Source organism: Panthera tigris, chromosome B4 (genome assembly GCF_018350195.1).
Source record: "Panthera tigris isolate Pti1 chromosome B4, P.tigris_Pti1_mat1.1, whole genome shotgun sequence".
In the NCBI taxonomy this organism is placed as follows: domain Eukaryota; kingdom Metazoa; phylum Chordata; class Mammalia; order Carnivora; family Felidae; genus Panthera; species Panthera tigris.
The window spans coordinates 67,062,706-67,085,276 of NC_056666.1; the positions used below are offsets into that span (position 1 = coordinate 67,062,706).

At 41.0% G+C, this 22,571-nt stretch overlaps 1 protein-coding gene across 1 annotated transcript in view; it reads right to left on the reverse strand.

The window, feature by feature from the left end:
* SLC2A13 (solute carrier family 2 member 13) overlaps positions 1-19,972 on the reverse strand; it is a 381,960-nt gene extending 361,988 nt beyond the window's left edge. Inside the window, exon 1 of the mRNA XM_007090808.3 lies at positions 19,178-19,972. Coding sequence (XP_007090870.2) covers positions 19,178-19,736 — 559 coding nt within the window. The 5' untranslated portion in view covers positions 19,737-19,972. The remainder of the gene's footprint in view (positions 1-19,177) is intronic.
* Between the last annotated feature and the right edge of the window lie 2,599 nt (positions 19,973-22,571).

The following is a 22,571-nucleotide window of genomic DNA, read 5'->3' on the forward strand; positions in this document are numbered from 1 at the left end:
GAAGAGGTGAGGGGAAGGGGAGGGAGCGAGAGGGAGGAGAGATGGGGCGGGGGGGGGGGGGGAGAGAGAGACAGAGAGAGAGAGAATCTCTTAAGCAGGTTTCACAGGCTTCATGCTCACTGCAGAGTCCGACATGGGACTCGATCCCACAGCCCTAGGATTGTGACCTGAGCCACAATCAAGAGTCAAATGCTCAACAGATTGAGCCCCCAGGTGCCCCTAAAGTTTTAAAAATAAAAATTAGGCAGAAAGAATATTACAACCTCTTCCTTACCAAGTTTTTTCTTGCACCGTACTTTACTAAATTTTTGTATAAATGAAGGGGAAAAGGGAGGAGGGAAAAAGCCCCTCATTTTTTAATGGCCTGAAATTATGTTTAATCTATTAAGTAAAAAACAAAAAAATTAACATTTCTTTTTGGTATTGAAGCACAAAAGGGGTACGGTTAAAAATAATGAGTCCCGGGGCGCCTGGGTGGCGCAGTCGGTTAAGCGTCCGACTTCAGCCAGGTCACGATCTCGCGGTCCGTGAGTTCGAGCCCCGCGTCAGGCTCTGGGCTGATGGCTCGGAGCCTGGAGCCTGTTTCCGATTCTGTGTCTCCCTCTCTCTCTGCCCCTCCCCCATTCATGCTCTGTCTCTCTCTGTCCCAAAAATAAATAAAAAACGTTGAAAAAAAAATTAAAAAAAAAAAAAAAAAAAATAATGAGTCCCAAAGTACAGGCAGTTCTTACTCAAAACACACATACAAACCTGCTTTGCAGGACTTCAAATACCAAAACTGAAAAGGATGGCATTTAAACACTGCCTTCACCAAACCACTTTATTTTAAAACTGTTATCTTTCTGACCTCCACATCACACAATAAAAGGAATTACAGAAGAAATTGCACCTGACTAGTCATCCCACTGTTTGGGGAGAAAAATCACAGATTCTTCAGAATACCTTTGAAAACCCAATAATCAGCAACGGCTGCCTTTTAAGGTAAGTCTTACCAAAACAGTTCACGATGGGTGGGATTTGGGGGTTGTTAACCTGTCTGGAGAAGAGCAAGGGGCCTTTGTCCTGAAGTAGTGTAGACACAGCAAGTATACTATACTGAAGAAATCCTAACAGTGTTTTTACTCACACTTTAAGATTGAGAAACAGCAATCTTTTTTTTTTTTTTTAACGTTTATTTTTATTTTTGAGACAGGGAGAGACAGAGCATGAACAGGGGAGGGGCAGAGAGAGAGGGAGACACAGAATCTGAAACAGGCTCCAGGCTCTGAGCTGTCAGCACAGAGCCCGATGCGGGGCTCGAACTCACGGACTGTGAGATCGTGACCTGAGCCGAAGACGGCCGCTTAACCGACTGAGCCACCCAGGCACCCCCCCATTTTTTTTTTTATTAAAAAATTAAAACACCAGAGTGTGTTGAAGGTTGGGAAGGCAGATAAAGATGAGAGGATGAGGAGAGAGACGGGAACCTAAGCTCCAGGAAAGCCATGTGACAAAACTGGCTTTTTTTTTTTTTTTTTTTTTACAAGAATTCCTTTGGTGAAATATTTTTTAACAACAGCAAAGTGAAGATGCATGTTTATCCTAGCATCTTCATAAAATGTGTACTATGGTGCCAGCACCTACTGGTTTTGAGAGTCTAATTAATCTCTGAATATCCAATCTAAATAACTCAATTACAACTAGAGTAAGTGTGAAATAATTTCTAGTTTCCAGAAATTGGTAAATTTACCAAAAAAGTGCTTAGGAGCACATTATTTGCAAGTCAATCACTTCAAGAATACTACATAACGTTTTTCTTGAAAGGATTCAGGTAAGTGGCAGAATCAATCACTTAAAGAGAACTGAGGCACTCTAGAGAGGGTGCCAGAGACATGTGGCTTCCAGAGGTGCCTTGTTCATGTTTTACAAACATAAAAAAAGTCCTTGATTTCATAAAGAGACTCAAACTAAATTCGAGGAAAGTAAATTTAATAATTTAAAAGGAGCTAAAGGTAATAAAATGACTCGGGCATTGTCAGTGAATCAAACCAACACTTACTAAATAAACACTAATAGGAAGTTACGAAGGACACTGCCCCTACCCCCTTTGGTAGTTTGCAATATTGAGTATCTCAGCTGATTTATTCCATTTCAGAGGACAAGTTCCCCTGTAGCTTTGATAAAACCATTTCTCCACTGTAATCACTGAAGAAGCCCTTCATATTTTGGATTTCTCCTTCACTCCTGGACAGGTGTCTCCGTGCCATATGTAGACTGCCCACTTATAAAAACTGGATATTCGCTGGAGGAGTCTGTCTCAGTATTGCCCAGCTCTAAGTGTGGGTTAAAAGAAATAATACAAGCATATCTAAAATGTAAAAGATAAACATCATACACATATTAGCAGTTACTTTTTTTCTTGATTTTCAAGAGCCTTCTAGTATCTTGAAAATATTTTGAATATTGTCTCTGTTATCAAGCATAACAGCCACTTAGCTTGCTCTGGCCTCCCCAGATTTGATAAATACGGAGCATTTAGGACTGAGCTGTGGGTTGCACCGACTGGAGACCTCCCTCTGGGCATACTCTTCGACCCTGACAGAGCATCCAACCAAGTCATATCCTTTCTTCTCTGCAAGATTTCAGAGACTACTTTGGTCATTATCCTCCACGGAAATACTATGTTGTTTTTTTGTTTTGTTTTGTTTACCACCTAGTACAAAGTAAATATTCTATTAAATAAATTAAACGGGGGTAGCTGGGTGGCTCAGTCGGTTAAGCGTCCAACTTCAGCTCAGGTCATGATCTCATGGTTTGTAGGTTTAAGCCCCACATTGGGCTCTGTACTGACAGCTCACAGCCTGGAGCCTGCTTTGGATTCTGTGTCTCCCTCTCTCTGCCCCTCCCCCACTCACATTCGTTCTCCCTCCCTCTCTCTCAAAAATGAACATTAAAAAAATTTTAAATATGTTAAATGAAAGAAGAATGTGTCAGATTCCTTACCTGAAGAATTTCCCTAATCTACCAACCCAGGAATTCTTTCAAAGAAAAAACATGAGGTTAGTTTAATAAGACATATTCCTGGTGAACCCCAAAAAACTCTTAGTAAACATCACACTCTTTTCTAAATGCTTCCAAATCTTCACTGTAATTATATTTTATAATTTCCTAGCAATGATAATGTTGATCTCTAATTCCTAGAATTCATTCCCTTTTGAACAATTAAGGCACCATTTGCCTGTAAGTCTTATCTCTGGATACCTCATCTTCATGACCACTCAGTAATAAAAAGAAAATTGTGACAATAGCCTTGCATTCACATCTCCAAATTCCTTTAATCCAAGTTGGATTAAGTCTGCTAGTGATTCACTTAAAGTAAGTAAATTTAACTATTAATCACAGTAGCAGCTATGTATATGCAAAGCTTTAATGCTTATTAATAACTATTACTCTGAATGCTTAATACATATAAATGCATATTTGAAAATGGGTGTTATATTTAGAAAAATATTATTTTGAAAATGCTCCAGAACAGAATGATCTCTTACACAGATGAAGATTAATAAATGTTTGTGTAAATACGAAGTGAGTATCACAAAATTATGTGTTTCTTTTCCAACATTCATGTTTTTCTCTATCAGGTTAAAAACTCATTTTTTAAAATCGAGTTCTTCCCCAATTCTCAACATCTGTTCTTTCACAATAACAACCTTTATATCTGTAGCTATTTTATATTACCTTATAAAAACGCAAACCAAGTTACTGCCACACAATCTTTACTAAGACATTCTTGGTAAAGATGTATACATGTAGAAACTTTGTATTATATAAAATAAGATCCCTGGGGCGCCTGGGTAGCTCAGTTGGTTAACTGTCTAACTTCTACTCAGGTCATGATCTCACAGTTTGTGAGTTCAAGCCCTACATCAGGATCTCTTCTGTCAGCAAAGAGCCTGCTTCATGCTCCAGATCCTTTGTTCTCTCTCTCTCACAATAAATAAACAAGCTTTAAAAAATAAAGATCCCTTAATTCCACTTTATGTATCATACTTTGTGCAGTAAATATTGACAAGATGTATTCATTCATGAGTATCATTAGATTCTTTAAAGTTTACTTATGCTGACATTATTAAAGTATCACTTATTTAATCCTATTTCACAGAAGGAGGTGGAAACAGCATATAAAAATAACAGCATATTATTACGATCTTGCGTTGGGTTTTGTATACCAGAAAATAGCCTGAACTTCCACTAAAGTTTAAATTGGCCACCTACTGACATCAAAGAATAAGGACATGTCATAAATCTGATGGAGTAAATTCCATTTCTTTGTATTTCAAGGTTAAAATCACCTATGAAAATTTCATAATTTCTCTCTCCATTTAACCAGGAACTATGGATGTGAAACTACATAACTCATCCATTTGTACTTATAACATGCAAATTATAGCTCTACAGAAGGTTTTCCTTACTAACATGCCAGGAAAACTTATTCAGTAGAGTCTGGTTTTGCTCACCAATTCAAGATGTTGATGTCTGTCTATAAGAGAGATAAAATGGGAGGAAAAATTCATATCGCTTAATCAAACACAGGTACCAGCAGTCTATCAGGCACTGGGCTAGACCACAGGGATTTAAAAAAAAAAAAAAAAAGGCAGGGGGAGGCAAAAGGCATGGCTTCTGCACCTTTAAAACTTACAGAATGGTAGAGAACACAGCTATATGAAAACACAATTACAACAAGAACATTAGAGCTAATATTTATTTAGTCCTTATTAAGTACTAGGAACTATACGAAGCTTTTAACACAAAGTACTTACTACCAAGTGACCCACATGAAAACCCTACGAAGTTCTTTGTGAAGCCTGACTTGCTAGCTCCAGGCAGACTTTATCTGTATGACTATGCCTTGTGTATTTTTCTACAGAAAAATACGTAACACAATGATAGATAAATACCATACATGTTAAAAGCTAGTATAAAGAAAGGCGTAAGAAAGCATGTCTGGGATAACAAGGATGGTTTCACAGGGATTAAAAGTTCAAGGGGTTTACAAAATTAGAAGTCTCATAGAATGGTAAACTGGAAAATCTGGCTTAAGCCAGGTGTTCATAGCATAAATTGATTATTTTAATTGTTATCACAGTTTGGACTAGTGATCATGCCATTTCATTGCTATGAAGAATTACAGGTTGGCTTCACTTGAAACATAACCTCACTTTTCATATCCAGAATTAAATCTAAATAATTTAAGGATCAGAGCAAACTCAAGATCATGATACTTACTTTTAAAATTCCATACATTTAATACCATCTTTTAAAACGTATCACACTGGGGCGCCTGGGTGGTGCAGTCGGTTAAGCGTCCGACTTCAGCCAGGTCACGATCTCGCGGTCCGGGAGTTCGAGCCCGGCATCAGGCTCTGGGCTGATGGCTCAGAGCCTCGAGCCTGCTTCCGATTCTGTGTCTCCCTCTCTCTCTGCCCCTCCCCCATTCATGCTCTGTCTCTCTCTGTCCCAAAAATACATAAAAAACGTTGAAAAAAAATTAAAAAAAAATAAATAAAATGTATCACATAATACACTTACATATATGTTTCGTCCTTTAAATTTACAACCAGATCCATAACAGAAAATACAGTGGCTTTTATTTTTTTAATCTTAAACTATCAGGATTTAACTACTTAATGAATTCTCTTACAGAATATGCAATGTGGATTGAGTACTGAGAACAAGATGAGATTCCAAATTCCATATATAGCATGCTCCAGGAGAAAGATTCACTGAATTTTGAAAACTGGAATCAGAGATGACCTGAAGGTCAGGAAAAATTGATCAGGCCTCTTTATACTCGGGGTGAAACAGAACTCTCCAAGCCCCTCCCACCTTGCTTTAATTCCAAGTTCAAATACAAACATGCAACTACTGAATCATAATAGTTCCCTCTGCCCACAAACCTCTCTGCCAGGAAAGAACAGACATTAGAGCATCAGTAGCACGAGAGAAGGACATGTACCATGTAATAAGTTTGCACGCCAGGTGCTTCTGGCATCAGGTGTCAATATAGTTACCTCTAACTGCATCCATGAGAGTCTCTGATCGTTTTTCAAACATGAATCAACTTCCATGTTTTGGACTTGCAAGACTGAGAAAGAGATTTGCTTTTGTCCCAGGTACTAAGAACAAGGTTAGACTTAAATGTCTTAACTGAACTTAAAATGTCTATTTTTTTCTCAAATACTTTAAAAAGTTTGAAACCACAGACATGAATCAGAAGTAACCCTAGAGAACATTTAATTAGTCCCATCCACGGCACAAATTTCCCACGTTTCTGATGCATACATAATCCAATCTTGGCTCAAAATTTACTCACCAGAGTTACATTGCTTTTGTTTTTATCTATACATGAAACATTTACTGAATGACTGCTGTGTGTTAGGAGCTACGCTATGTGCTGGTGCTGGTGGAACGCAACAAGCAAACCCTGCTTTCATGGAGATTACATTCTAGTGGAGAGAAACAAGCAACATAAATACCAGCTAGTAAAAAGGAACTGAGAACAACAAAGCAAGGAGAAAGAAAATAGAAAGTAACAAGTAATAAAAAGTGAGAATAAAAATAGACTAGAAAGTACCAGTGGTGGGAGGCTGCAACTTTAAGACAACCATGGAAACACAAAGATGAGGGGACCATGTGGATATATGGGGAGAACTTTCCCAGCAGAGGAAGGAGGCTGTGCAAAGGGCTGGAAGGATAACTTGTGCCAGCGCAGCTTGGAGCAGGAATGAAGGAAAGTAGTAGAGAGAAAGATCAAAGAGGAGTGGGGAGAGGCAAGAATAATACAGCCTTGCAGGCCACTGGTTTTTCCCGAGCGAGCTGGGGAGCTATGGAGGGTAGCACTGTGAGCAGCACTGAGGTGGCATGATCTCATTTATATTTTACAAGAACCACTCTGCCTGTCGAGTGCAGAAAAGAAGGCAGCGGTGTCAAGGAAGAAGCAGGGTGAACAGTTAGGAGACTTGCAATGCTCCAAGTGAGAGATGTCATGTTAGATTTAGCAGTGGAAGTGATGAAAAATAGATCCTACATGCAATTAGAAGCTAGATTCAAAGATTTTCAGGCAGACTTGATGTGGGAAATGGGAGATAGTCAAGCAGGATGCTGAGGCTTTGGACTCAAACACCAAGGATGCCCTCACCTGGTACATGGAAGATAGGAGGCAAAGCAGGAAGCTAGGTGAGCAGCTGGGCTCAGGAGTTTGGAGATCAAGAAAGTGATCTGGGCTGAGATTCTAGACAGCTGTCAGCAAACACAAGGCATTCTAAGCCAGGAGCCAGGTTAAGAGCACCAAAGGAGTCAATTTTAACAGAAAACAGGAGAGCTCCAAGGAGGAGCTTGGCAAAGGTAAGAGTTCTGGAAGATGAAGGAGAATCTCAAAAAGAGACTGAGAAGGAACAGCCTAAGGAAAAAGAGGGAGAGGGTGGCGTCCTTGAAACCAAAGAAAGAACCTCAGGAAGGCATGATGTACTGCGTCCAAAGCCTATGGCAGGTCAAGTAGGATTAGGACCAACAACTGTCTTTGGGATGAGCAACACAGGGCATGGTAATCTTGACAAGAGCAACACTGGTCAGCTGGTAAGGGCAAAACCTGTCTGGAAAGGGGTCACAAAAGAATGGGAAGAGAAGAACTGAAGAGGAGGAATATATGCAACTGTGTCATGTAAAGAAAAGGACATAAACAAGGCAGTAACTAAAAGATGAAGTGAGGTAGAAAGGATTTTTTTAAAGACGGCAAAACAGCAATTTGTGCCCACTTACGGGAATGATCCAGTAGAAGGGGAAACTTTATGCAATAAAAGACGGAAACAGCTGGAATAATAGCTTTAAATGGGAGAGAGAGGAGCTCTCAACCACGAGTGCAAGGCTGCGCTCGGCAGGAGCACAGACAGTGCATCTGCAGGTACCAGAGGAAGGCAGGGCATCTGGCAGGTGCAGGCAGGAACATGTGAGGATGCAGAGGAGATGACGGAGTTTGTGGATGTTCTCATTCTGATTGTTTTTATTTTTCCCTGTGACAAAGTAAGCCACAAACCTTCCTGGGATATATAAAATAATAAGATCCAAGAAATGTACATCACACACCATGGGGTCTTGTTAATTCATGCAAGGAGTTAAAAGTTAGGGGAAAATACTTTTAAGCACCTTCTCATATGATTAGATTATTGATAACATCTTTGTCATTTCTCAAAAACTTCATTCCACAGAGTAAGAGACAAAATCTCTTTTGGAAAAAAAAAAAAAAAAAATGAGACTTTGTTACCAAAGTCTTGTTACACATGTGTCTGTGTATTTTAAAACAGAAATCTGAATTCCAGGTAAAGTTTTAATAATATACAAGGAACAGTAACAAGAGTTAAAAACTATTTTGCCACATGTTAACTATATATATACAGTGTTATGCCTTCTTTCAAACTCTACCTCCAATCACAATTTTATATATCTCAGGTGCTCATGTTTTCTTTCTAATGGCAATGTAATGTTCTACCACATTACATAATTATTTCCCAATCACTAGGCATTTGGAGGTTCCCCCCAGTTTTTTTTTCCAAATTATATATTGTACATCTATAAATATCTTCATGCAAAATGAGTTTCTTTTATTTCCTTATACTATAATCCAAATGAAATTCCCAAATCAAAGAATATTAGCAGTTTACACATGAACTCCAAAAGCACAGACCTCACCATATTAACTTCTGCACTGCAGTGTTTAATTTGGTACTAATACATACAAGTTATTCAAAATAGGTGTGTTGAATTAATGAGCAAAAGAATGAAAAATATTAAACATGCCATGATATTATCTGGAATATGTACAGAAAATTATTCCAATTTATTTTACAACTAGAAAGGCTCTTCCTAGGGTACAACTAGTGCTGAGTTGTTTCCAACTTGCTAATTTAGTGAGTATAATGTTACTTTAATTTTCATATCTAATTATTAACAAGGTTTAACACTTTTCCAAGAGTATATTTACTAATTGCATTTATCTTGCTGTAAAGAGTTTACTTAATATGCTATGAGCATATTTTTTCCTTTAAACAAATGTACCACAATATTTTTCCAATCTGTTGCCTTGCTTTTAAAACCTCTAGAGGTTTAAGAAATTATAATGTAATGAACCATGTCACCGATAAAGGCTAGAAGAAAATCACTCCATTCCTAGTTTCTTTAAACTTGAGATTCTTAAACATCAATATTAATGAGAATATAAGATCTAAATTTCATTTACATTGTTTTTACTCATATTATTTCCTTTTCTCAACTATTTAATAATTCTTTTACCTGCTGTCTTCTCTGATTTGTTGAATACTAGACCCTTACAAATACCTGGATCTATTGCTCAAATTGTTATTCTGCTCCATTCATCTCTTTTCTGATTTTCACAATATATTACTATGTCATATAATAACATATTACACATTTGAAGTAATTTCTATCTAGTCACTCATTACTGTTCCCCCAACCTCATCACTATTCCTTCGACAATCATTTTTAAAATTCTATAAAGTATCTTACAGGGATTTAAACTACATACATGTAATTAAATTACATTAAGTACATTAAATCCATCTACTAATCTAGGAAATATCATTGTGACTATTTTAGCTTTCACAATTAAGAACTGAATGTATCATATAACGGAGAGGTAGGGCACACACAGGTGCTTGATCAGAAACCTGGATCTGAATCTCAGCACCAACAGGGCTAAGTTAGTTACCTAACCCCTTTGCACTTCCATTAATTGACCTTTGGTTAATGAGCGAATACACATAAAATGCATACACACACAGGCATAAAGGATGGCCGTTGTTTCAGGGTCTACCATAGTTTGACTTTTTACTACATTTCTAATAAGCTGCCCTTAAGTGTGCATTACACCCCAGGAGATGAAGATTAGAGATTTTCGCACAGAGCGTATTCAAGGAAAAATGACAAACTGTTATTACTGTAGGTTCTCTGGGGGAGCCTGGGTGGCTCAGCCAGTTAAGCATCCGACTATTGATCTTGGCTCAGGTCATGATTCAAGAATCCAAGCCCTGCATCAGGCTCTGCACTGACAGCACAGAGCCTGCTTGGGATTCTCTCTCTCTGCTCCCCCCACCCCACTTGTGCTCTCTCTCCCTCTCTCTCAAAATAAATAAAAAACATTTTAAAGAGAACTCTAAGTTCTTTGGATGAATTTTAACATCAGAAATCACTTAAGAGACAAGTATGAGAAAGAATAGTAAACTAAAAATTCTACCTATTTTCCTGACATAGAAGTGAATAAAATGAAAGATTTTAGAAGAATTCCCAACAAGCTTGCTTTCAACAGTCATGCCAAACGGTTTTGTGTTTTCTGCATGTTTTCCAGCCTCCCCAACTTCCTTGCAGGGGGAGGCCTGTGGGCCCTGCATGACCTCTGAAACATACATGCCACTTAACCTACAAAATCACCAACGGCCATGTTACAGTGACTTTGCTGGTCCCAAATGGGGGGAGGAGGAGTATCAGAAGCCATCTTCTTCAGGATTGTATAGTAAATATTAGAATTAGGTAGACTCAGCGGCAACTGCTTCAGGTTTCACCCTGATTTTAATTTATAATGAGGCCTGTATTTCAAGAATCTTTGAAGTCCACCGTTAGATGTGTTTGCAACTCATTTTCAGTCATTATACTTTACTTTTTGAAATGACAGGCAATTGCTAACCAACCGTTAAATGGTCAATGTTTAGTCCTTGAATAGGATGCTCACAATTTTAGTTTCCAATTTCCTCTCTATGTTGTAGGGAATGAGTTCCTGACATGGAGTCATAAACTAAGCCCAAAAATATAAGGAAGTTTTATATGAAAGCTTCCATTACTAAAATTCTTTTTATTCCAAAGCTATTACTTTCAAGTTGTTATTAAAGCTATTCATTATTTGCCTCTTGAAAGGGAGATACATCTTTTTCACTAGGAACTGAACTATTTTTTCTATAAACAGGCATATAAAATACTACATTATAAGACATATCTAATATCACAGCCCCAACTGGTCCCTTACCATAAGCCAAGATTATATTCTAACAAACAGGTCACATTTTTACCACTTTCTTATTCAACCCCTACACCTAGCCTAGCCAAGAAAAACTGCTACTTTCTTCAATGCTTTAAATTTGTCACCCCCCCTTTCCCCCAGCACAAAAGTATCCTTCCCTCAGACTACCTATGTTTATAACCTTCTTCGAGACCCAGTTCAAAACTTCATCTGTCTTGCTAGAAGTAAATCTTATATAATGTAAACTGAAACTTGAAAGACAGTACTGTCTCACTTTCAAATTACTCATTATGTCTTTCTTTCTGTTCAATTTATATTACAGAATTTTTACTCATCTGTTACCAGCTCTGAGCAACATTAAAATCTAACTACATAATTTTATTTCCCTTGCTTATAAAATGTTCATAAGGTGATGACAGAGATGGTTACACCTGATAACAAGAGCTACCATTTACTGAAAGCCAGGTACTTACCTGCACATGCACGAGCTCATTTACTTTCCACTACAACCTATTTTCTAAGTGCTATCATAACACTCGTTTTAGAGATGTGAAAACTGAGGCACATGGTGGTAACGTGCCAACGGCTGCACAGCTTACATGTGAATGTCTAACAGTGAGGCTTTACTTTGCCAGGTACTGTAAAAACAACTTACAAGATAACTCATTCAATCCTCATAACCACCCTATAAGGCAGGTATTGTCCCCATTCTTCAGGTGAGGAAACTGAAGCCCAAGAATTAACACTAGCACCCAGGTAGTATGTGGCCGGCCAGGGTGTGAGCCCAGCCAGTGTGGACCAGAGGCTTCAAGCTTCACCATGCTTCTCCACTTTCCGAATTAACAGTGCAGCAACTGAGTACGTACCTGAGGTTTCTAAGTGTTCAACTATAGCAACGTCCTGTTGAGTATTATATCCGTGCATTCCTTACCTTTACATATGTGGCCTACACCTATTTTTTTACCTACAATCTTTGGTATATTTAAGCGCTTAATATTTTTAAAGTACGGTACTAAGTGCAGTGAGAGAATACAAATGCTATTCACGCTTTATTTAGGTAACACGATGAGTTTCTGGTCTACCAGTGGAGAGGAGTCATGGTCAAAAACACATATTGCAACAAGTTAAATGCCATGAGCATGGCTCAGAGAAAGTATCAACATTTTGCAGCGGCCTACTAAGAAAGCTTTCATGATCACGCTGGACCTGGCAGAATGAGTAAACATCCTACAGATACTTTTATTGTAGAGTTAACAACACATTACTGTGTTCTCATGTTTGTCTTTCCCCAGTAAGGTCTTTTAAGAACAGGGATTATTTTTCTCTGAGTCTCTCTAGCACTCAACAAAGTCATCACTCAGAAAATGGCTGTGGGACAGGGGTAGAGAGAATGTAATGGAAAAGCCCATTCCAAGAAGAGATCAGAAGCTTAAAGGGAAAAGCAGAAAAGGCATTTTTAAAATTTTAGTTGCTGTGCCACAGGCAGTATCTCTGTGCTGTTCAACTCCCGGGGCCCAGTTTTCACCGTATTCCATGTGAACGCAGCCCCGGGGGGGAGGGGGGGGGGATATGGAGCCCCTGGCGTTGCACAACTCAACAGCCCCGACTACAGGCATTGCTGTCCACAGCCCTTAGCGAGATAAAGAAATGTCCTAACCAACTCTGCTTTTCTCACTGACATTCCTTATGTGCCACGGCTGTACGTTTGAACTCATGTACTTTTAACTCATGTTAAAAGTTTCTATTTTAAAAGTAACATCCACATGATATCGTGGAAAATAATAATGCCAGTTTCAGAGAGAAGTGGCAGTTGTCACAGCACAGTTGAGCACGGTCAGACTCCAAAGCCAGACTTCTTGGGCGCTAACTCAGGTTCCGCCCCTCAGGAGCTTTGTGACCATGAGAAAATCACTTCCTCTCTTTCCGTCTAAATGTCTTCATCTTAAAAAGAAAAAGAATATTACCTGCCTGGATTCTTATGAGGCTTCTGTGAATATACGCAAAATGTTGAGAAAAGTAGCTGGCACAGAGTAAGTGCTGGACAAGCGTTAAGTGCTGTTTCCTGGGCACTGGGAGCTAAGTCGATTGCCTATTCACATTCTGCCATGAAGACTGACTTCTGAGACTCCCCCGGTGCTGGACAGAGAGATGATGAAATCAGAGACAGAAGAACGCTGATCACATGCTGGTGACCCCCCGTGACACTGCGGTCTTGCTGTGAAGTGAAATTCTTGCCATGTGGCTTCTGACACACAGTCCAGACCGCATCATTCCTAACAGTGGTGCTATTATTTAATAAAAGGCTGAAACATACAGCATGCAGTACACCCAACTCAAGTTTAGAAGTATCTGTAAAAAACTTGGCTATCAGGGAGATTACATTTTAAATGTAGAAAACACGTTTTGGGGTTTCTGGTGAGATTTTCCTCCTGACAAAGTTTTCTCCACAGAAGTGCTCCTACTATTTACTCTGAAGGTCAAAGGAAGAAGAAAGTGAAGAGAAATGAAAAGAGCTGTAGACTGGGAGGATCGCATCAAGGAACCAAGCTGGATCAGAAAACGAAAAAAATAGTCTCCTGGACTTTTCAGTAAGAAGGCAAAGACTGCTTGCTATCTGAGATCTACCAGCAGGTGCTAGATCATTAGATGTGTTAAAGCCAAAGACACCAGAGCAAAGTCAGTCAACTTAGACTGTGTTCTGGCTTTGAGCTTAAAACATAGAAAGAAATGAGGATGAAAAAGAATGTTTTATACTGAAGTCACTAAACAACTCACACAACTCACGTGAACAGATTTCTGTCCTCTTACTGTAACTCACTCGAGAAGGGTGTGGCCGCAACACTACTAGGCAAACATAATTAGGTCATAACCCTCCCTGTAACTCTGCAATGTCAAGGCCACCAGAGAGAAAAGTGGGGAGGGGCAGGGGTTACATACATAATGTGTGTGAAACAAGGAAACAGAGGAAGTGAAACAAAGTTTTACTTTACGTGACAGTTTCATGCTGGTAGAGACCATAAATCCAACAAAGAAATCCTGCTTTGAGAGATGAAACTGAAAGAAATGGCAACTGGTCCGGGGGCGGGGGAGGGAGGTAGGAGGGGGAGGTGAGGGAGTAGAAAAGAAAACAATTGCAAAAAAGTAAAAATAAAAGTACATCAGCTGATATTTTAAAAATCTGGTTGATTCTGACTAACCTTGCTTACCTCACAGGAAATTCTTTATTGACATTAATCTCAGTAACGAATGAGTCTTTGATCCAACAAGACTTCACATTTGCTTTGCATCAAAGAATAAGAATTCAAAGTGCTATTTGGGGGAAAAAAAGTCATATTGTTAAAAATATTACTCAACAAGTTATAAGACACCGATTCCAAGCAGCAATATGCTGGAACACAAACTGTGTTCCAGCAGAGGGAGCACCGGGACAGAGGCGACACCGGAGAAACTGATGTAGATCTAAGATGGATTCAATAACCCAGTGCTATGTAAATTAACATGTCAATTCCCAGGAAAAGTTTTGAATACTGATGAATATCTGAATATCTGTACTCCCTACACAGGCACTAAATCATTGCTTATAACGAACAGTAGACTACATGCCAACACTGTGGGGAAAGGGCTAAATTAGACAGCCTGGTCCCAAAACCCAACTCTAGACACCAGCGAAACCAACCTGAGAAACCAAAGGAAACTCTGGTGAAAACAAAAACATAAAATAATGCCCTACTCAAACAGGCACTCAGTAAGCTGATTTTTTTTTTGCAACTTGTAAAGAAAACAGAATCCTTAAACTAAAGCAAACACTAATACCAGATTTCTGATGCTTCTTTTACCGTGACTCATTTAATACAGATTAACTACACTTTATTGCTTGACAGCTTTATCTTTCTCAAAGGTTTCTGTTGAAGGCCCCACAGACTCTTCCCATTCCCGTAATTCCTGGCCACTTGCTATGCTTTACTCACCCTGGAGTAACCATCTCGGCAAAGGATTTTTTTTTTTTTTTAACGTTTATTTATTTTTGAGACAGAGAGAGACAGAGCATGAACAGGGGAGGGGCAGAGAGAGAGGGAGACACAGAATCTGAAACAGGCTCCAGGCTCTGAGCCATCAGCCCAGAGCCCGACGCGGGGCTCGAACCCACGGACCGTGAGATCATGACCTGAGCTGAAGTTGGATACTTAACCGACCGAGCCACCCAGGCGCCCCAAAGGATTTCTAATACTACAAAATTCAAAGAAGCAAGAAGGTTTCGGAAAGAAAGTAAGAGTTTAAAAGTTGGGGGCTGGCGGAAGACCAGACACAAAGGATGTTTAATCTGGTTGTATCATTTCCAGCTAAAAACCTCCCATGACTGTCCCTGTATAGGCATGGCCAATTAATCCTAATCAGTCCAACCCTCCCCCCAATGAGCACCCCCATCACCACCCTTCACTCACTTTATGCTTCAAATACTGCTTTGATTGTTCTGTGCCTTTACATCTGCTGTTAATGTTACTTTAAATGCCCAGCAGAGTAATATAAAGAGCAAAAGACTCTGAGTCTTTGTTTTTTTTAATCTTGACTTTGTACTGGTGATCTTGTCATTTAACTGCTGTAAACTATTTCCACATCCAGCAAAAGGGGAACCTGTGCCCCATCTATTTCAGAGTTAGAAGGATTAAATGAGATAGCATATGTAAGTAATGCAGGGTGCCTAATAGAAACCAAAGCACTAAATACATATTAGTTCCTTTCCCAGCTCCCTCTATATCCACTGAACTCCTACTCACCCTTCAAACCCCAGTTTAAATGTTTTTGTAAAACCTATGTGTTCTATTTACTTCTCTCCAAAAGAATCCATTGCCTACTCTGTTTCCCGCTCTTAGAGAAACTTTTGTTGTATTTTAATCATTTGTCGATGATCTTTCTATTAGAGAATGAACACCTCCAGGATGAGATTTTTTTTAATTACTGCCTACTCCAAATCTGACAGAATCAATAATACAGCTTACTTAGCATTTTGTGAATAAATGAATGATTTCTTTATTTTTTTTTTGAATGATTTCTTTAAACTGTTAGAAACTAAAACCCTTAGATGGCCTTTCAAATATTCTGATAATACACTTTTTTAAGAAAAATCCCATTTTAAAGTGGTACCCTAACAGAAAGGAATTATTATTATTTTTTTAACATTTACTTATTTTTGAGACAATGTGAGAGAGAGTGCAAGCGGCAGAGGGGCAGACAGAGGGAGACAGAATCTGAAGCGGGCTCCAGGCTCTAAGCTGTCAGCACAGAGCCCGACGCGGGGCTCGAACTCACGGACCGCGAGATCATGCCCTGAGCCAAAGTCGGATGCTTAACCGACTGAGCCACTCAGGCGCCCCGGAATTATTATTTTTTTTTTTTTAATGTTTCTGCTCACTATTCATTTAATCAACAAGTGCCTCCTACAGGCTAGGAATACAGCCATGAACAAAATGAACAAAAGCTATGTCCCCATGGGCTTTGTATTTACCACAGGTAAATCTGTGAAAGAAATTATCACTGCAAACTTGTCTGAAAAGATATCAAAAGCCACATTTTGTCTTATTCATCATCTACTAAGAATGAAAAGGATCAAAAAACAAAAATAAAAAAAAAAATTCTCACCACACATAAAATTTAACTACTTAAAAAGAAGTAGCATGAAATTAACCCAGATTTAGTGTACTAAACAAGCAAAACTGATATAAAGTCCCTAAAAAAAAAAAAAAAAAAAAATCATGTTAGGGACCCATTTCCTTGCAGCTAAAAAGAATTCTGTGACTTCTCCTTTGGGAGGTAAGTAATTTTTGTGACTTAAGGATGTTACAGTACAACATGCTCTGCACAATCCTAATTCAAAACGTGGCCTATTTCAAAGCGTGTTTATGACCTTAACATTCCTCATTTGATAAGAAAGCTTTTATGGTACTCTGTAGCAATGCTTCTATTCGAAGGGTCTTTCAGAGAAGGGAGGTGGGTCACACCAGGACCAGATCAGGACCACGTCTCAACTGGGATGCACCGTCAGGCAAGCAGCCCAAGTGCCACAGAATGAGGCTGAAGTAAGAGGTGTCTATGGTTCCTGCACACCAACTCTTCCGATCTTACCTCGGGTTTAATCCTCTTTGTCGCATCCACCTTGTTCCCCAAGCAAGCCCTATGCTTTCCTTTCTTTATTCATTCCCTGGCTGAGAAGGTCCTTCACGCATCTCTGTTCAAACACCACTCATGCATCAACAATCCAATTCCAGGAGGAAGCCCTTCCTTTCAGCTTCTGTTAGGGAACTGTACCCTTTTTGAATGCATCAGCCCTCTCTCCGGGGAGAGACTTTCTTATGGAGGCTCGCAAGTCCTACCTGGCTTTATTCCCACCCTGCTACTCTTACAACACAGTATCTCCAAGGGGGCCTTACACACAACAAGGGCTCAATTTTCCCAGCCAATAAAAAAGAGTACACATAATATCCAAATACACAATACTTGCCATGCTTCATTCAAAGACCTCTGTAAAACATTATTCAGTTTCCAAATCACAAGATTCGGTCTCACTGAACATATCTTGCGACCTACAATTATGTTATCTCTAGGTCAGAAGAAACAATAAACATGGTCCAGGTGTCCCAAGCAGAGAATGCTGAGAATACTGAGGAAAGAATCCTGATCACTTGGCTTTAACCACACAGGTAGTTCCTCTACAGACAGGTTTCATTTCAGCTGTACTTTCTGGTCATTTGGGACCTTCATGTGCCAACTTAATATTTTACTGAGAGCCTTGCCCTGCTTCAGTAATTAACAGTACAATAAACAAAAGAAAGGTCAGCAATGAAATAGTTTGGATGTAAAGTGCAGTGAGCTGGGGTTTAGGCTCACGGTTCCTGAACGTGGAAATATATAAATGGGTCTCACTTCCTCTTACAGACTGCAAGGAAGGGGGTGAAATACAGACTATGTCAAACAAGTGGTGAATGGACAAATCTTTAGGAGTTCTAGGTTTCAAGAGCTTTCAAGTCCCAGTCATAGGGAGAAAAAAAATACTTCAACAGCACCCTAAAGGAAACAAACTGAAGTATGGGATGAAACATTTATAAAGCATCAGCAGTGTGTCTTAGAAAAATTACTAGTGAGATTTATGTCTCAACCCCCTACTTTCCCTCAAAAGTGCTTTCTAATAATACCAAGCACATTCCAAACAGCTTCTGTCTGCCAAGAACTTGCCAATTGTGCCTCCCCTGCTCAGCAACCAGGGTGAAAAATCAATGCCAGGGGAACCTTAATCCTTTCATTTTTAAAGTAATTGCAAACATCTATCTTGCTGGGCATTTATCCACAGGGGGAGTGGCTCCTAAATGAATTTAATAAGTGAACATGACCTTTAATAGATAATTTGGTTCCCAACAGGAAAGCAAGAGAGGCGAAAGGAAAAAGGAGAATGGGTGGATATGAATTTAAAGGAAAAAGTTAGAAAAACAAGGAATTCACTTGGGGAAAACATGAAAGCAAGAGGTAATACAATAGTAAAAACAATAGGAGAGAAAAATAATACTACATCTAAAGATAAATAACTAAATAAGAAAAGAGTAGGGGTAGCAAAGAAAAGAGTCCAGAATCACTTAATTAACTTTAGAAATTATCTTACTGGGACTTTAAAACTGGTAAGTTCAGAGCTTGGAATCCTAGAAAAAGAAAGGGGCTAGCAGTAAAAAAAAAAAAAAAAAAACAAAAACAAAAACAAAACAGTGAGACGCTACAGGAAGGAGACCTTCCTCTCATAAGCCCTAGGGGGGCATCAGGTAGGGCTGGATCAAGGTGATGAGTGGAATTCCTAGAAGTACTGAGATATGCAACAATCACGCGGATTCACTTGTCCGTGAGTGACAGAAGATTCCACGCGGGCTCCGGGGAGCCCACAGCGAACACCACCCACCTCCGCCGCCCCACAACCTTCGCGGGAGCCTTTGATGCTGGAGTAACAGACAGATGGGCTCTCAAGGAGCAAGAGAAGCGAGAATTCTCGGGACCAGCAAGCCCCGACGGGAACCCCGGAGGGGCAAAAGGAATGCAGCGACCAGGGCCAAGGACGCCCTTCCAAGAGCGCGAACTCACCGATGCCGAGCCCCACGACCAAGCGGCCGGCGAGCAGCGTCTCCTTGTTGTTCGCCGCGGCCAGCACCGCGGAACCGGCCGTGAAGAGGGCACTGGCCAGCAGGATGGCGGCGCGGCGGCCGAAGACGCCGTTGAGGGCCCCGCCGGCCAGCGCCGAGACGGCGGCCGCCCCCACCGTGCTGGACACGAGCAGCTCCTGCCACAGCGCGTCCAGGCTGAGCTGCCGCTTGAGCAGCAGCATGGCCCCCGACACCACGCCGGTGTCATAGCCGAACAGGAAGCCGCCCAGCGCGGAGAAGACGGCCACCACGTACACGAAGGCGGGGGTCTCGTCCTGCTGGAACTGCCGCCGCGCCGCGCGCTCCAGGTCCCCGACGCCGCCGCCGCCGCCCGCGCCCGCGCCCTGCAGGCTGGCGCTCGACTCGGCGGCCGCCAGGAGGCTGCGCTCCCCGGCCGCGCTCGCCGCGTCCGGCTCCTGCTGCTTCCTGCGCCGCTCGCCCATGAGGCTGCTCAGGCTCCGCAGCGTGTACTCCACATTCTCGCTCGCCTTGCGGGACATAGGGCAGGGGCCCGGGACTTCCCGGGGGGACGAGGCTCCGCGGGCCGGCGGTCTCGGAGGGCTGGACAGCCCGAGAGGGCAGGAGCAACGGCCGCCGCCTTCGTCCTCCGGGCTCCCGCTCCGGCTGCCACGGCCGCAGCCGCCGCCGCCGCCGCCGCGGCCGCTCCGGGGAGAAAGTTGCTGCCCGCCGAGCTCCGGCGCTGCGGAGTTGGAGGCTGGCGGGTCTCACTCGAGACTCACGCCCCGCGCCTGCCGAGCTGGCGCTGCGGAGCGGGCGGGAGGCGGGGCCCCGGGTCACGTGCACCCTGGGCCAGCGGGGCAGGGCCGCGGAGAGGCTCCGCCCCCTCTCTGGGCGGGGCCAGGCTCAAGCCTGCTGGGACCTCCAAACCCCACCCTCCTGGTTGAGGGCGACCTGTGACCAAGGCTCCTTAATTTAGGGGACTGGTATCTGCAGGGAATGAACCCTGGCTTGGGGGCCGCAACTGGGGAGCAGGCCAATGTGGGAATGCCAAATAATAGGCTTCCAGACGGCAGAAACGGCCTGCAATGCTTGCACGGTATGGGAAGCTAGGGAGAGAACCCCTCAAAACATCCTGATAGGCCTTCTAACAACCTGGGGCTGGCCAGAGCTGGAAAGGGCCTAGAAAATATATCCTGGTATGGCACATGGCAAGCCTTCCTTCTTTTATAATATTGTGACATAACTGAGTTTGTTCTGGAGCATTCAGGACTGTATCCTCCCATTTCCATAAGCAGTTTCTTCTCATTGCCAGTCCTTCCTCAATTTATGCTTATTGTAAAGACATGGTGCATCTTAATTCTTTGAAGACATAATGTATCTCCCCAGGTGAATCCCAAAATTCCTTCCATGAATCCCTGATGTGTAAAGGAAGATTTACATTTATACATTCTTGTATAACCAGGTAGCTCCCACTGGTAGAAAGTAAACCCCTAGAATCCAATCTGTGATTTAATAGGCAACATCCACCTCCCTTCCCCAACATGCTTACCAAAAAAAGAAGGATGTGCCTTATTTTCTTGTAACAAAGCAAAGATGGCATTATTTGTGACCAATTTTTTTTAACTGTTGAATTCATCACCAGTTGTTGAGTCCCCTCCCTCCACTTTGATTTAAATCATTTGTAAATCATTTTATACAGTTACACTTCAAAAGAGAAAGAAAGATTACCTTGACTCTCTAATTTGCTTTCATTCTTCAGGCTGAGGGCACGAAGTAAAGCAGGATAGGATTTGATTTCTCACAGTTCCAGATCTCTTTTATTTCCTCTTTTCGAGCAAAAGATCCTTAGCCTGAGACCTATTTTTCATGAAGTCTAAACGATTTCCCTTTTAGAGAAAAGGATTTTGTCATCCCTATTTCAATAAAAAGTTATATTAGAATTTGTCAAAATTGCTTTCATTTGGATTATCTGTCATGATTATCTCCATAATATAACACTTTCTTTTCCAGAGACCAGGACAAAACGGATGAATGAGCTCAGAGGACTTAACTGCTTAAACTTACTGTGTGGCATTAAAGCAAGGCTCTATCATCATTCCCAGAGATCAGTTAAAGAGAGAGAGCTTTTAGCTCCGGAGCAAGGAATTCTTTAATATTCAGACTTGAGGAAAGATTCAAGTGAGAGCGTTAGCTTTTTCCGCCTCTATTATAGTAAGCCTGCGCCCCCTAGTGGTGAGTCGGTTCACCACTGCTGAAGAGACAGGCTCCCCCGATGAGATTCATCTGATACTGGTTAACAGTTCCTCTTGCTGAGATGCAACAGTCTTTCACTCCAGGCAGGTGTACTGAATGCTCCTGAGCATCCCTTGCTGGAGATTCAGATTTTGTGTCACGGAACACTAAATCACTTAAAATTGTTCTGCTCTGTATCATTAGTGGATTTATATACCTAAGGCCAGTTTACATCTAAAAAGAAATATGACATGAAAAAAAAAAAAGGCATCAGAAAGTTAAGCAGAGTTCTCTCTGGCATTGGAAGGAGCCAAGTTTATTTTAGTACCTGAGATGAGTCCTAAATGGAGTTTCCTGGACTCTGCCTCAAGTGCAGACTGTGTGAAATGGAAAACTCATCACCAGAGAATCAAAAGGCATGAGTCCCATCACAATCATTGTTTCACTGTGCAACTTCAGACAAGCCTCTAGATTAGATTGTGCTTTGTTTGTATTGTTTGCAGAACAGGTAAATGGTGCAGCAACTACTCATTGACTAGAGAAAGCATGAAAATGTATTTTAAGATATAACTGGTTACCATTGCAGGGTAAATACGAATTATAAGAATCATTATTGGTTTGCAAGGTAAGTTCTAAAGCCTCTATTTTAAGTACATTTGCTTTACAAACCTCCAGGAACACTAAGGACCTGTCATAGAAGAGGGAAAGGAGAAGCTTTAGTTACACTGCTGCAGATCCTGAATATCAAAGACATTGGTCACTAATGTAATTCAATAGATGTTGTTATTGTTGGGAGGGGGTGGTGGGGTTGGTAACAGAGTGTTGTCTTTGTTTATTGGATGCTTGTTTTTAATTTTATGAGTAATTGATCCTTTTTGTAAAGCAGTCTAAGAAAAAACACATAAATCTCTTACCAATCATCTCTCCTGCCACTGTAGCCCCCCTTCCCCAAAGATAACCACTCCTAGCACTTTGAAATGTATCTTTCTAGAATTCATGAATTTATATGTATGTATTTATATGTACACAATAAAATGCAGAGATTGTCTTGTTTTTGCATTATTTAGATTGCAAAGGAGAAAAAAAAACAAAAACAAAAACAGACCAAACAGGTTTAAGCCAAAATCATAGGAGAGAGGGAG